The sequence below is a fragment of the Chiloscyllium plagiosum genome, chromosome 10, assembly GCF_004010195.1.
Source record: "Chiloscyllium plagiosum isolate BGI_BamShark_2017 chromosome 10, ASM401019v2, whole genome shotgun sequence".
NCBI lineage: Eukaryota > Metazoa > Chordata > Chondrichthyes > Orectolobiformes > Hemiscylliidae > Chiloscyllium > Chiloscyllium plagiosum.
The window spans coordinates 4,079,317-4,094,450 of NC_057719.1; the positions used below are offsets into that span (position 1 = coordinate 4,079,317).

Below are 15,134 nucleotides of genomic sequence, written 5' to 3' on the forward strand. Positions count from 1 at the left end.
GGTGAGTGAGGAGGCAAGGTGCTGTCTGCAGAATTTCTATCCGCTGCCCTGCACTTGTAACATTTATTTATGTGACTAGTCTAGTTCAGTTCAGTTCAGTTTCTATTTAAGGCAACCCTTGGGATTTTGATATTGGAACCATCAGTGATTCTATTATCATTGATGTCAAGGGCCAGATTCTCTCTTTGTTAGCAATGGTATTGGCTGGCACTTTTGTGTTGTCAATGTTACTTGCCACTTGTTAGCCAAAGCCAGGATATTATCTAGGTATTGCTCAGATCTGGGCTAACAAGTTATCTATGGTATACTGCTGTTGTTTTTAACTGAACTGTTCCACTGGGGCTTTGGTTTGAGTAATAATGAATGGAAGCCCATCTATGTTGTTATTGATAATCTTCCTCCCAATCCTACACTACTATTATGTTGAGGGAAAGTAACAATAAATGGTTCAAGAGTTGTCCTGTGTCTATGGAGTATGATCCAAGGACTATAGGAAGAAAAAGGATCTAATAACTTTGGTTTTGCAGCAGAGGTTAAAAGTTTGGATGTTGAGTAAGTCTGAGATTTAGATGGTTGTGATTCCCATCTTATGCACTCAATCTCTAAAGAATGATGGTGGTGGCTTAGCCAAAATATTGGTTATTTAATCAGGTTTGTGGAATCATGCTCTAGCAAGGTTTAGCACTTGGAGATGGGAAATAATTGGGGTCAAATAAAATAGTACTTCTCAATTTTGAACTTTGTTTTTAGTGGCCTGGAAATGCAAGGAGTTTACATTTTGACAATGGAGCTCAATTCTTTGTGTTGGTTATACCTCAGGATTTGCTGGAACATTTGAAATGACAGAAACACTGGATGAATGAAAAGACCGCTTTGTGAAACCTAAGCATGGCAGGATTACAGCTCATGACGCCTGCTTCATCACCAATGGGTCCCTTTTTTGGACTGCCGTGGCAACAGGAAGCTATCCATGATAACATTTTTACACCAAGGAAATATCAGGTACGTGCTGTTTGGAAGATGGTACATAGAAATAGGTATTATAGGAACAAAAATAAAAACTGCTGGAGAAACACAGCAAGTCTGGCATTTTCTGTGGAAAGAAAGTGGAGTTAACATTTTGAATCCAGTGCCTCTTATTATCAGAATTGTAAGTAGCTAGAAAAACACTGGTGTTTACGCTGAAGCCAAATTAGTGGTGGGGAAGGAGTGGTGAGTGAGCAGGTAAGTGGAGATGGTGTCCAGGAAGAGAAATGTCAAAGGGGTAGTTAAAAAAGATTATAAATTGTAGGCCAGGACACACACACACGCACAAGATTGTTTAAGAGATCGTAAGAGCTCAGAGTAGAAAATGGGTGAGCTGTGCTGAATGCAGCCCATATAACGTGATAATGGGCCTAAGTGTACGTGAGAATGTGTGCTAAAAGCAACCCATGTCATAATAAAAATCACACAACACCAGGTTATAGTCCAACAGGTTTAATTGGAAGCAGACTAGCATCTCCGAATCATGTCATAATAGGATGGGTTGTGAGGTGGGCAAAAAATATTTAAGGACAGAATCAGACTTTAAAGTTATTGAACTCAGTGTTGAGTTCTAGAGGCTCATTGTTGACAGCCCCAATTACAGCTATCTAATATAATATTGTTTGTCGTCATCGGCAATCACTCACTAACAAGTTTGACTGTCAACCTAGGAAGCGCTGGGTCACTGTACATGGATTCTGTGGTTTCTTGCGTGGCTAATGAGCCCAAACCTGGAGCCACATCTCCCACCACACGTTTGGCAGATGTTTCCATGAATTGGGAATTGTCTCTGCCCTCGAGATTGCTGGTAGTACTGATTAACTATAAAAAGGAACAGTTTTTAAATGCACTGTACAAGACAAAATGACTTTTTAAAATATTCAAGCTTATCCACAGGAATGTGCTATTTTAAAGCCAAGTTATTCCCTGTTTTGGGATTCTAGGTATGACTCTTGCTTGAAGAGCAGTATGCCAGTGTCAGATTTGTGGCAGTTCCTTATTCTTTTCGATTGCCATGATTTATATTTAATGTTACTTGTTTATTTTGGGGCATTGGTACTCTTATACAATTGGCAAAATGGAAATTGTAGTGTGTGCTGACCTACACCATTTTTTCCTCCATCATCACCAGTGTTGACCCTGAACTGGGCAGGAAAGTTCAGTCTAGGCTCTAGCTTCTGGCTCAGCATCTAGTGGCCCCTGCTGGAAAGTTTATCTGTCTGAGCATAATTTTAAAAATTTGGCTCAGCTGTCAAGCTCGCTATGATTAAAAAGCCACTGTAATAGCTGTCAAATTTGTGCAATTAATGCCACTCAGTCTGTATATATTTTTTTCAACTATAGGAAAGGATAGAAGGAAAATAGTCAATGTTTTATTGGTTTTTAAAAAACATTTTTATTTGCAGGTTGAACTTCTAGAAGCAGCTTTGGAACATAATACTATAGTTTGTTTAAATACTGGCTCAGGGAAGACTTTCATTGCAGTGCTACTTACAAAGGAGCTATCTCATCAGATCAGGGGACAATTCAACAAGAATGGATCACGGACTGTGCTTTTGGTTAGTTCTGGTAAGTACTTTTTAAAATAATTGTTTGAGTGCAGCAAGTAATCAGGAAAGCTAATGGAATGTTGGCCTTTATTTCAATGTGGTTGGAGTATAAGAACAAAGAAAATTACAGCACAAGAACAGGTGCTTTGGCCCTCCAAACCTGCGCCAATCCAGATCCTCTATCTAAACCTGTCACCTATTTTCTAAGTATCTACACCCCTCTGCTCCCTACCCATTCATATATCTGTTTAGATGCATTTTAAATGGTGCTATCATGCCTGCCTCCTCCACCTCTCACTTTGAACTCATGACCCCTAGTAATTGAGTTCCCCACTCGGGAGGGGGGAAGATGCTTCTTGTTGTCCACCCTGTCTACACTCCCATGACCTCAATTAGTTTCTCCCCCCCCCCCCCCCCCCCTCAATCTCTGTCTTTCTAATGAAAATAATTCTTATCTACTCAACCTCTCTTCATAGCTTGCACCCTCCATACTAGGCAACATCCTGGTGAACCTCCTCTGCACCCTCTCCAAAGCATCCACATCCTTTTGGTAATGTGGCAACCAGAACTGTTTGCAGTATTCCAAATGTGGCTGGACTAAAGTCTTATACAACTCAAACATGACCTGCCAACTCTTGTACTCAATACCCTGTCTGCTGAAGGAAAGCATGCCATATGCTGCTTTGACCACACTATCAACTGCGTTGCCACCTTTAGGGAACAATGGACCTGAACACTCATCTCTCTGGGCATCAACGTTCCCCAGGACTTTTCCATTTACTGTATAGTTCACTCTTGAATTGTATCTTCTAAAATGCATCACCTCTCATTTGCCCAGATTGAACTCCTCCTGCAATTTCTCTGCCCAACTCTCCAATCTGCTGTACTCTGTATGTTCTGCTGTATTCTCTGACAGTCTCCTTCTCTATCTGCTACTCCACCAATCTTAGTGTCATCTGCATACTTATCAGACCACCTATACCTTCCTCCAAATCATTTATGTATATCACCAGCAACAGTAGTCCCAGCACGAGTGCCTGTGGAACACCACTGGTCACAGTTCTCCAGTTTGAGAAACTCCCTTCCTCTGTCTCCTGTTGCCCAGCCATTTCTTTATCCATCTAGCTAGTCCACCCTTGACCCCATGCAACTTCACTTTTTCCATCAGCCTATCATGGGAATCCTTATCGAACACCTTGCTGAAGTCTATGTATATGACATCTACAGCCTTTCCCTCATCAATCAACTTTGTCACTTCCTCAAAGAATTCTATTAGGTTGGTGAGACATGACCTTTCCTGCACAAAACCATGATGCCTATCACTGATAAGCTCATTTTCTTCCAAATGTGAACAGATCCTCTCCCTCCGTATCTTCTCCAGCAGCTTTCCTACCACTGATGTCAAGCTCACTGGTCTATTATTACCTGGATTATCCCTGCTTAAGGAGAAAGTGAGGTCTGCAGATGCTGGAGATCAGAGCTGAAAATGTGTTGCTGGAAAAAGCAGCAGGTCAGGCAGCATCCAGGGAACAGGAGAATCGACGTTTCGGAAGAAGGGCTTATGCCCGAAACGTCGATTCTCCTGTTCCCTGGATGCTGCCTGACCTGCTGCGCTTTTCCAGCAACGCATTTTCAGCTTATCCCTGCTTAAACAAGGGGACAGCATTGACATTTCTCCAGTCCTCTGGGACCTCACTTGTGTTCAAGAATGTTACGGTTCTGTTCGCCGAGCTGGGAATTTGTGTTGCAGACGTTTCGTCCCCTGTCTAGGTGACATCCTCAGTGCTTGGGAGCCTCCTGTGAAGCGCTTCTGTGATCTTTCCTCCGGCATTTGTAGTGGTTTGAATCTGCCACTTCCGGTTGTCAGTTCCAGCTGTCCGTTGCAGTGGTCGATATATTGGGTCCAGATCGATGTGCTTATTGATCGAATCTGTGGATGAGTGCCATGCCTCTAGGAATTCCCTGGCTGTTCTGTTTGGCTTGTCCTATAATAGTCGTGTTGTCCCAGTCGAATTCATGTTGCTTGTCATCTGCGTGTGTGGCTACTAAGGATAGCTGGTCGTGTCGTTTCGTGGCTAGTTGGTGTTCATGGATGTGGATCATTATCCACATATCGTTTATCCATAGGACAAACAGGAAGTCCGCTAACGATCCGCAATTTGGACTACTTAAGTACTGCTCTGGAAAACCCTCCTGGATGCTTCTTACAAATTGTGCTCCATCTAGACCTTCAACACTAATTGAATCCCAGTCAATTATGGGAAAGTTAAAAATCTCCCATCACCAAGACCCTGTTACTCCTACATCTTTCCATAATCTCACATATTTGTACCTCTATCTCATGCTCACTGTTGGGAGGCCTGTAGTACAGCCCCAACATTGTTACCACATTCTTTTGATTTCTGAGCTCTGTCCATATTGCCTCACTGCTTGAGTTCTCCATAGTACCCTCCTTCAGCACAGCTGTGATATCCTCTCTGACCAGTAATGCAACACCTCCTCCCCTTTTACTTACCCCTCAATCCCGCTGAAGCATCGATATCCTGGGATATTTAGTTGCCAATCATGCCCTTCCCTCAACCAACTCTCAGTTATAGCAATAACATCATACCCCCAATTACTAATCTAAGCCCTATGTTCATCTGCCTTACCTACTACATTTCTTGCAGGTGGTGGCACGGTGGCGCAGTGGTTAGCACTGCTGCCTCACAGCACCAGGGTTCCAGGTTCAATTCCAGCCTCGGGCAACTGTCTCTGTGGAGTTTGCACATCCTCGCCGTGTCTGCGTGGGTTTCCTCCGAGTGCTCCGGTTTCCTCCCACAGTCCGAAGATGTGCAGGTCAGGTGAATTGGCCATGCTAAATTGTCCATAGTGTTAGGTGGGAAATGGATCTGGGTGGTTACTCTTCAGAGGGTCAGTGTGGACTTGTTGGGCCGAAGTGCCTGTTTCCACATTGTAGGCAATCTAATCTTAAAAATAAATGCACCTCAGACCACCAGTCCCTTTGCATTCATCTTTGCCTTAGTTACACTGACTTCATTATCTAATTCCTTACAGGCTTTAGTTATTACCTTCTGACTTCCCACTAACCTCTTCGTTTGGTTCCTATCCCCCTGCCACATCAGTTTAAACCGTCCCCAACAGTATTAGCAAAAACACCCCCAAGGACATTGGTTACAGTCCAGCCCTTGTGTAAACTGTCCAATTTGTAATATTCCCACCTCCCTCAGAAGAGGTCCCAAAGTCCCAAAAATCTGATTTCCCCCCTGCACCGTGTCTCAAGCCATTCATCCTGCCTATTCTTTCATTTCTACTCTGACCAGCATATGGCCCTGGTAGCAATCCTGAGATTACTACCTTTGAGATCCTACTTTTTAACTTGGCTCCTAACTCCCTAAATTCAGCTTGTGGGACCTCATCCTGTTTTTTACTTATCGTTGGTGCCTATATGTACCATGGCAATTGGCTGTTCACTCTCACTTCAGAATGTTCTGCGGCTGATCTGAGACATCCTGACTTGTGCATCTAAGAGGCAACATATCATTTGGGAGTCACATTTTTGACCACAGAACCACCTATCTGCTCCCCTTACAATTGAATCCCCTATGACTGTAGCCCTTCCACTTTTTTTCCCACCCTTCTGTACAGCACAGCGAGCCACAGTGCCATGAACCTGGCTACTGCTGCCTTCCCCTGGTGAGCCATCTCCCCTAGCAGTATCCAAAACGGTATACCTATTTTGGAGGGAGATGACTAAATGGGGCACCTGCACTGCCTTCCTGCTCTTTCTCTGCCTTTTTGGTTACCCATTCCTTTTCTCCCTCAGCAATCCTAATCTGCAATGTGACCAATTCACCAAACATGCTCTCCACGACCCCCTCAGCATCGCCTATGCTCCAAAGAGTGGTGAAATGTTATTGCAACTGTACAAGGTGCTGGTAAAACCGCATTCAGTGTACTCAGCAGTTGTAGTCCCCTTGAGTAAAGATAAAATTTTATTGGAGGGACTTCAGACAAGGTTCATGAGGATGATCCCTGCTATGGAGAGATTGTCCTATGAGCAAAGGCTAAACAGGTTGGGACTCTATTCACTGAAATTTGGAAAAACAAGAGTAAATATATATGATTCCTACAGGGCTTGACAAATTAGATGTTGAGAGTATGTTTCCCTTCATGAGAAGGTTAGGACCAGACAGGATATTAAGGCGATACTTATTTAAGACCCATTTAGAAGTCATACAACACCAGGTTATAGTCCAACCGGGTTATTTGAAACCACAAGCTTTCAAAGTGCTCCTCTTTTGTCAGGTAAGTGAAGAAGAATACACAGGCACAGAATGTATAGGCAGAGAGTTCAATAGGCAGAAAGATCATACAAGTGGTATGAATGGAATGTCGAAAGGCTGAGTTATAAGTTTCTGTAGGTGATCAAAAGTGTCCGACTGTGTGAATAAAGTGTCAGTAACTGAATTGCAAATGAAGGGATGACCAATGATCTGATTAATTGAGGCAGAGAGATAATTGCAAAAAAATTAAAATAAGGTGGAATAATGTGCTAGGTATAAGAGTTGCATGCTGAGGGTCAAAGCAAAGGAACAAGTAATCCACAGCTGTACAAACTAATTGAGGTACATCATAACAAGTTATCAAGATGGTGTCAGAACCGGACAGGATGAAGATTTTTACAGGTATAGAACAGTAAAGTGGGTTTACATGCAGCGCAGCATGAACTCAAGATCATGATTGAGGCAGTCTTCATGGATACGGAACTTGACTCAGTTTCTGCTCAGTGATTGTGTTTCTCAACAGCCACCTTGGAGGGTGCTTACGCAAAGATTGGAGATTGAATGTCCTTGATTGCTGAAGTGTTCCCGACTGAGAGGGAACACTCCTGCCTGGCATTTGTTGTGCGGTGTCCATTCATCATTGTCATAGCGCCTACATGGTCTTGCCAATACATCATGCCTCAGAGCATGCTTGCCTGCATCTTGTGTGGTAGACAACATTAGCCGTGTCACATGAGTATCTCCCATATACGTGGTGGGTGGTGTTGCCACACGTGATGATAGTAGTTATGTTAATGATCTGACACGTCTTGCAGAGGAAGTCTGAGATGAGGATCTTCTGAAGATTGAGAGTCTTTGAAACTTTTTGAAGAGAGCGCTTTTGGAGCAAGAGTCCTTGCGTGTATTTATGGCTGAGATATACTCTAGATAAATCAGGAAAAGGGCAGTAAAGTAGACATTAGGAGTGTCAACATGATCCTGTTGAATGGCAGAGCAGGCTCAAGGGGCCAAACTGAACAGGAGTAAATATTTCTTATGGTCTCATGGATGTGAGCATCATTGGGTTGGTCAGCATTTTTTTGCTCATCTCTTTTGCTCTGTAGAAAATGGTAGTGAGCGTTTTTCTGAACTGCTTAATGTTTAGTGTGTAGCATCCACAGCGCTGTTTGGGAAAAGTTCTCGAATTTTGGCTCCGACAGTTAAGGATCGGTGATAAAGTATGCAACATGGAGATAGGTAGTAGTGTTCTCATGTTTCTGGTGCTTTTGTCCGTCTAGGTATTGGTGAGACGGGAGGTAATTCCTTCAGAATTCCTAGCTTCAAACCTGGTCTTGTAGCCAAAACATTTATATGGCTGATCCTGTTCAGTTCCTAGTCAATGAAAATCCCACCAGGATGCTGTTAATGGAGGATTCAGTGATGATAATGCCATTGAATGTCACAAGGTGATGGTTAGATTCTGTCTTTTGGAAAATGATCAGTGCCCAGCACTTGTGTGATGCAAATGTTATTTGCTACTTGACAGCCAAACCTGAGTGTAGGCCAAGTCATACTGCATATTTTCATTCATTCATGTGACATGGGCAACGCTGGCTGGCCAAAATTTTTATTGCCCATGCCTAGTTGCCCTTGAGAAAGTGGTGGTGAACTACCTTGAACCACTGCAGTCCAAATGTTGTAGATAGACCCGCAATGCCCTTCTGAAGAGAATTCCAGGATTTTGACCCAGCAATGGCAAAGGAGCAGCAATCTGCTTCTAAGTCAGGAAGGTGAATGGCTTGGAAGGAAATTTGCAGGTGGTTTGGGAAACTTGTTCCCCAGTCTGTGCTGCCCATGTCTTTTGGGATGGAAATGGCTTGGAAAGTGCTATCATGTAGACAATCATCATTTACGGGATGAGGGTGTTGCTAGCTTACCAGCATTTTATTACCCATCGTAATTGTCCAAAGGGCAGTTAAGAGTCAGCCACACTTCTATGGGCCGAGAGTCCCACCTAGGCCAGACCAGGTAAGGATGGCAGTTTTCTTCCCTAAGGGCATTAGGAAACTAGATGCGTTTTTCCAGTAATCAGCAATGGATTCATGATCATTTTTAGGTCCTTTTTAATTCCAGGTATTTTTAATTGAATTGAAATTACACCTGCCACAGCAGGTTTCGAAGCATGTCCCTCGAACATTGGTTGGGTCTCTTGATTAACAGTCCAGCGAAAATACCACAAGGCCTTTGGCTCCACTACGGGAAGTTGTACACAAATTTGGGAAGCTACTCACTGTAGTCATCTTATCGTCTGGCCTGCTTTTGTAGCCACTGTTTATGTAGTGAATTTATGGTTATTGATAAACTCCCTGCTACCCAGGTGTTGACAGTAGAGGATTCAATGATTGTAACACCACTGAATGTCGAAGGGCAGTGGTCAGATTGTCCCTTATTGGAAATTATAATCGTCTGGCATGAATGTTACTTTCCACTTGTCAGTCCAAGTCTGGATATTGTCTACGTCTTGTTGCACTTGAACATGGGCTGCTCTCGTACCTGAGGAGCATGAATGGCACTGAACATTGTGCAGTCGTTGACGACCGTCCCCGTTGCTGATCTTCTGCTGAATAGAAGGTCATTGATGAAGCAGCTGAAGATGGATGGGCCTGGGGCACAACCTTGACGTCTGAGATGACTGACCTCCCAACAAGTGCAGAGTGTATTGCTGCAAGAGCACAGCAGGTCAGGCAGCATTGGAGGAGCAGGAAAATCTACGTTTCGGGCCTGAGCCCTTCATCAGGAATGAGGCTGGGAGCCTCCGGTGGAGAGAGAAATGGGAGTGGGGCTGGGGCTGGGGTGAAGGTACTGAGTGCACAATAGATGGATGGATGGAGGAAGGGGTAAAGGTGATAGGTCAGAGAGGAGGGTGGAGCAGATAGGTGGGAAGGAAGATTGACAGGTGGGACAGGTCATGAGGGCAGTACTGAGCTAGAAGTTTGGAACGGGGAGGGGGGGGGTGGGGGGAGGGAAAATGAAACTGGTGAAGTCCACATTGATGCCCCGAGGCAGAAGATAAGGCATTCTTCTTCCAGGTGTCAGGTGGCAAGGGAGTGGCATGAGGAGGCCCAGGGCATGCATGTCCTCAGCAGAGTGGGAAGGGTAGTTGGAATGTTCGGCCACAGGACAGTGGGGTTGATTGGTGCGGGTGTCCCAGAGATGTTCTCTAAAGCACTCTGCGAGTAAATGTCTAGTCTCCCCAGTGTAGAGGAAACTGCATCGCGCGCAACAGATATAATAAGTGACGTGTGGAAGTGCAGGTGAAACTTTGATAGATGTGGAAGACTCGTTGGGGCCTTGGATGGAGGTAAGGAGGGGAGGTGTGGGTGCAGGTTTTGCAATTCCTGGGGTGGCAAGGGAGAGTGGCTTTTTAGGGGGCGTGGACCTGACCAGGTAGTTGCAGAGGGAATGGTGTTTGCGGATAGGGATGGGGAAAGAAATATATTCATGGTGGTGGGCTCCATTTGTAGATGGAGGTTGGTGAGGTGGAAGGTGAAGACTTGGGTGGGGGGGGGGGGGGGAACGGTGTTCTGACCTTGTTGTGGTTGGAGGAGTGGGGTTCAAGGGCAGAAGTGCAGGCTGTGGATGAGATGCATTCGAGGGCATCTTCAACCACCTGGGAGGGGAAACTTCGGTCTTTAAAGAAGGAGGCCATCTGAAGTGTTCTGTGGTGGAACTGGTCCTCTTGGGAACAGATGCAGTAGAGGCGGAGAAATTGGGAATGCTGGATAGCATTTTTTTGCATGCGGTAGGGTGGGAGGAAGTGTAATCCAGGTAGCTTTGGGAGTCGGGCTAGTTTTTTTAAAAAAATACCAGTGTTGAGTCGGTCCTCATGGATGGAGAGGTCTAGAAAGAGGAGGGAGGTGTCAGATATGGTCCAGGTGAATTTAAGATTGGGATGGAATGTGTTAGTGAAGTTGAACTGTCCAGCCTCCTTATGGGAGCTGGGTGTGGCGCCAATGAAGTCATCAGTGTAGTGGAGGAAGAGGTGGGGAGTGGTGCTGGTGTAACTCCAGAAGATGGATTGTTCTGTGTAGCTGACAAAAAGACAGGCATAGCTGGGGCCCATGCGGGTGCCCATGGCTACCCCTTTTGTCTGGCGGAAGTGGGAGGATTGGAAGGAGAAATTGTTGAGGGGGAGGATCAGTTCAGCCAAGTGTATGAATGTCAGTGAAAAGGTACTGGTGGGGACATCAGGAGAGGAATAAACTGAGGGCTTGGAGGCTCTGGCCATGGCGGATGGAGGTGTAGAGGGACTGGATGTCCATGGTGAAGATGAGGCATTGGGGGCTGGGGAAACTGAAGTCTCTGAAGAGATGGAGACCGTGGGTAGTGTCTCAAATGTATTTCTGGAGTTCCTGGACCAGGGGGATAGGATAGTATCGAGGTAGGTGGAGATGAGTTCAGTGGGGCAGGAGCAGGCTGAGATGATAGGACGGCTGGGGTAGTCAGGTCTGTGGAGCTTGGGTAGGAGGTAGAATCTGGCGGTGCAGGGTTCCCCACTGAGGTTAGAAGTTGTGGGTTGGAGATCCCCTGAGGACAGCTGTCAATCTCCCTTCCCACCTATCACCTTTACCCCCACCTCCATCCACCGATTGCACTCTGTTACCTTCTCCCCAGCACCACCCCCTCCCATTTATTTCTCCATCCCGGAGGCTCCCAGCCTCCTTCCTGATGAAGGGCTCCAGCCCGAAACAACATCGATTTTTCCTGCTCCTTGGATGCTGCATGACCTGTTGTGCTTTTCCAGCAGCACACTCTTAACTTTGATCTCCAGCATCTGCAGCCCTCACTGTCTCCCAAGTACAGCCATCTTTCTATGTGTCAGGTATGACATCAACCAGCTTGCCCTTTTAGTTACCATTGATTCTCGTTTTGCTAAGGGTCCTTGATGCCACACTTGGTCAAATGCAGCCTTGATGTCAAGTGCTCTCATTCATCCCTCTGGAATTTAGCTCTTTTGTCCATGCTTGAACCACTGCTGTAATGAGGTCAGGAGCAGAGTGGTCACTGAGCAGCTTATTGCTGAGCAGGTGCTGCTTGAAAGCACTTGATGATACTTTCCATCACTTTACTGATGGAGAGTAGACTGATGGGGTGTAGTTGGCCAGATTGGATATATGCTGCTTTTATGGACAAGATGCAGCTGGACAACCTTCAACATTGTTGGATAGATATCAGTATTTTAACTGTACTGGAATTGTTTGGCTGGATGTGGCAAGTTAAGAGCACAAGTCTTCAGTACTGTTCTGGAATGTTGTCAGAGTCCACATTTGCAATAGCTAGTGCCTCCAAGTTTCTTAAAATCACATGAAGTGAACTGCTTTGGCTGAAGACTTGACATCTGAGATGCTGAGGATCACAAGAGGAAGCTGAGATGGGTCATCCACTTTGTACTTCTAGTTGAAAATCACTTCAGCCTTCTCTTTTGCACTGATGTGTTTGGCTCTTCTGCCATTGAGGATGGGGATATTTATGGGGCTGCCTCCTCTACTGAGTTGTTTAACTGACCCCCACAATCCATAACTGGATGTGGCAGGAATGCAGATCTTAGATTTGATCAGTTTGGTTGTGGGATTGCTTAACTGTCTGTCAATTGCTGCTTATGCTATTTGGCATGCAAGTGGTCTGTTTGGTAGCTTCACCTGGTTGATGATGCCTCTTTTTCAGGTATGCCTGGTGGTGTTCCTGACATGCCTCCTGTACTTCCCATTGAACCAGTGTTTATTCCCTGGCTTGATGGTAATGGTTGAGTGGGAGGTGGGCTTGGCCATTACGTTGCAGATCATGTTCAGGTACAATTCTGCTACTATTAGCCCACTGTGCCTCCTGCATGCTCAGTCTTGAGTTGCTGGATAAATTTGACGTCTGTCCTGATCAGCACAGTGATAGTACCACACAAAACGATGGAGGGTCCTTTCAATGTGAAGGCAGGACTTCACTTCCACAGGGACTGCAGTGGTTAGTCTTAATGATACTGCCTTGCATAGATACATCTGTAGCAGCAGATTGGTGAGGATGAGATCAATAATAATTTTACCCGTTATTGATTCCCTCACCACCCACCAGGGACTTAATCTAGCACCTGTGTCCTTTCGGACCCAAACAGCTCGATCAGTAGTGCTTCTGCCATGCCACTTTTGGTAATGGACACTGAAGTCCCACCCACAGGATATTTTGCACCCTATCACTCTGTGCTTCCATCAAGTGTTGTTCAACACGGAGAAGTACTGATTCATCAACTGAGAGAGGATGCTAAGTGGTAAATCGAAAGACGATTTCCCTGCCCACATTTAACCTGTTGTCATGAGACTTCAGTCTATGTTGAGGGCTTTCAGGTGACTGCAGGTGACTTAGAGTCATAGAGATGTACAGCACAGAAACAGACCCTTTGGTCCAACCCATCCATGCCAACCAGATATCCCAATCCAATCTAGTCCTGCCTGCCAGCACTTGGCCCATATCCTTCTAAACCCTTCCCATTCATATACCCATCCAAATGCCTTTTAAATTTTGCAATTGTACTAGCCTCCACCACTTCCTCTGGCAGGTCATTTCATGCACGTACCACCCTCTGCATGGAAACGTTGCCCCTTAGGTCTCTTTTATATCGTACCAATCTCACCCATACCTATGCCCTCTAGTTCTGGACTCCTGCACTCCAGGGAAAAGACTTTATCTATTTATTCTATCCATGCCCCTCATTTTATAAACCTCTATAAGGTTACCCCTTAGCCTCCGACACTCCATGGAAAACGGTCCAGCCTGTTTAGCCTCTCCCTATAGCTCAAATCCTCGAACCCTGGCAACAATCTTGTAAATCTTTACTGAACCCTTTCAAGTTTCACAATATCTTTCCGATAGGACGAAGACAAGAATGGCACGCAATATTCCAACAGTGGCCTAACCAATGTTCCTGTACAGCTGCAACATAACCTCCCAACCCCTGTACTGAATACTCTGAACAATAAAAGAAAGCATACCAGCCACCTCCTTCACTATCCTATCTACCTGTTTTCAAGGAGCTATGAACCTACACTCCAAGGTCTCTTTGTTCAGCAACACTCCCTACCATTAAGTGTATAAGTCCTGCTAAGATTTGCTTTCCCAAAATGCCGCACCTCACATTTATCGGAATTAAAGTCCATCTGCCACTTCTCAGCCCATTGGCCCATCTGATCAAGATCCTGTTATAATCTGAGGTAACATTCTTTGCTGTCCACTGCACCTCCAATTTGGTGTCATCTGCAAACTTACTAACCCTACCTCATATGCTCACATCCAAATCATTCATGTAAATGATGAAAGGTAGTGGACCCAGCACCGATCCTTATGGCACTCCACTGGTCACAGGCCTCCAGTCTGAAAAACAGCGCTCCTCCACCACCACCTTCTACCTTTTGAGCCAGTTCTGTATCCAAATGGCTAGTTCTCCCTGAATTCCGTGAGATCTAACTTTGCTCATCAGTCTCCCATGGGGAACCTTGTCGAACGCCTTACTAAAGTCCATGTAGGTCACATCTACCACTCTGCCCTCATCAATCCTCTTTGTTACTTCAAAAAAACTCAATCAAGTTTGTGAGACATGATTTCCCATGCACAAAGCCATGTTGACTATCCCTAATCAGTCTTTGCCTTTCCAAATACATGTACATCCTGTCCTTCAGGATTCTTTCCAACAACTTGCCCACCACCGAGGTCAGGCTCACTGGTCTATAGTTCCCTGACTTGTCCTTACCACCCTTCTTGAACAGTGACACCACGTTTGCCAACCTCCAGTCTTCCGGCACCTTACCTGTGACTATGAATGATACAAATATCTCAGTAAGAGGCCCAGTAATCATTTCCCTAGCTTTCCACAGAGTTCTAAAGTACACCTGATCAGGTCCTAGTATTGGTATTGAGGTATTTTTTGACTTCAGTATCTGTGGAAGTCCGAATAATATTGAACATTGTGCAACCATTGTGGAGCATGCCTATTTCTGATCTTGTGATGGTGAGAAGGTCATTGAGGATGACCATGAAGATGGTTGCACCTGGGACACTACCTTGAGGAACTCCTGCAATGATGTCGTGGGTGGAGTTAATTGACCTTCAATACTCGCAACTAACTTTCTTCATGGTAAGTACGACTCCAATTACCAGAGTGTTTTCCATTGATTTCCTTTTGACTTCAGTTTTGCAAGGGTTGCTTAATGCCGTAATCTGTTAAAAACTACCTTTATGTCAAGGACAGTCC

The 15,134-nt window shown here is 45.1% G+C and overlaps 1 protein-coding gene across 6 annotated transcripts in view; it reads left to right on the forward strand.

The window, feature by feature from the left end:
• Positions 1-15,134, forward strand: part of dicer1 (dicer 1, ribonuclease type III) — a 188,320-nt gene that overhangs the window by 77,154 nt on the left and 96,032 nt on the right. For all 6 annotated transcript variants that reach the window (XM_043696920.1, XM_043696921.1, XM_043696916.1 and 3 more), the window contains 2 exons: positions 820-1,002; positions 2,433-2,595. In XM_043696920.1, the coding sequence (XP_043552855.1) occupies positions 889-1,002; positions 2,433-2,595 (277 nt within the window). In that variant the 5' untranslated portion in view covers positions 820-888. The remainder of the gene's footprint in view (positions 1-819; positions 1,003-2,432; positions 2,596-15,134) is intronic.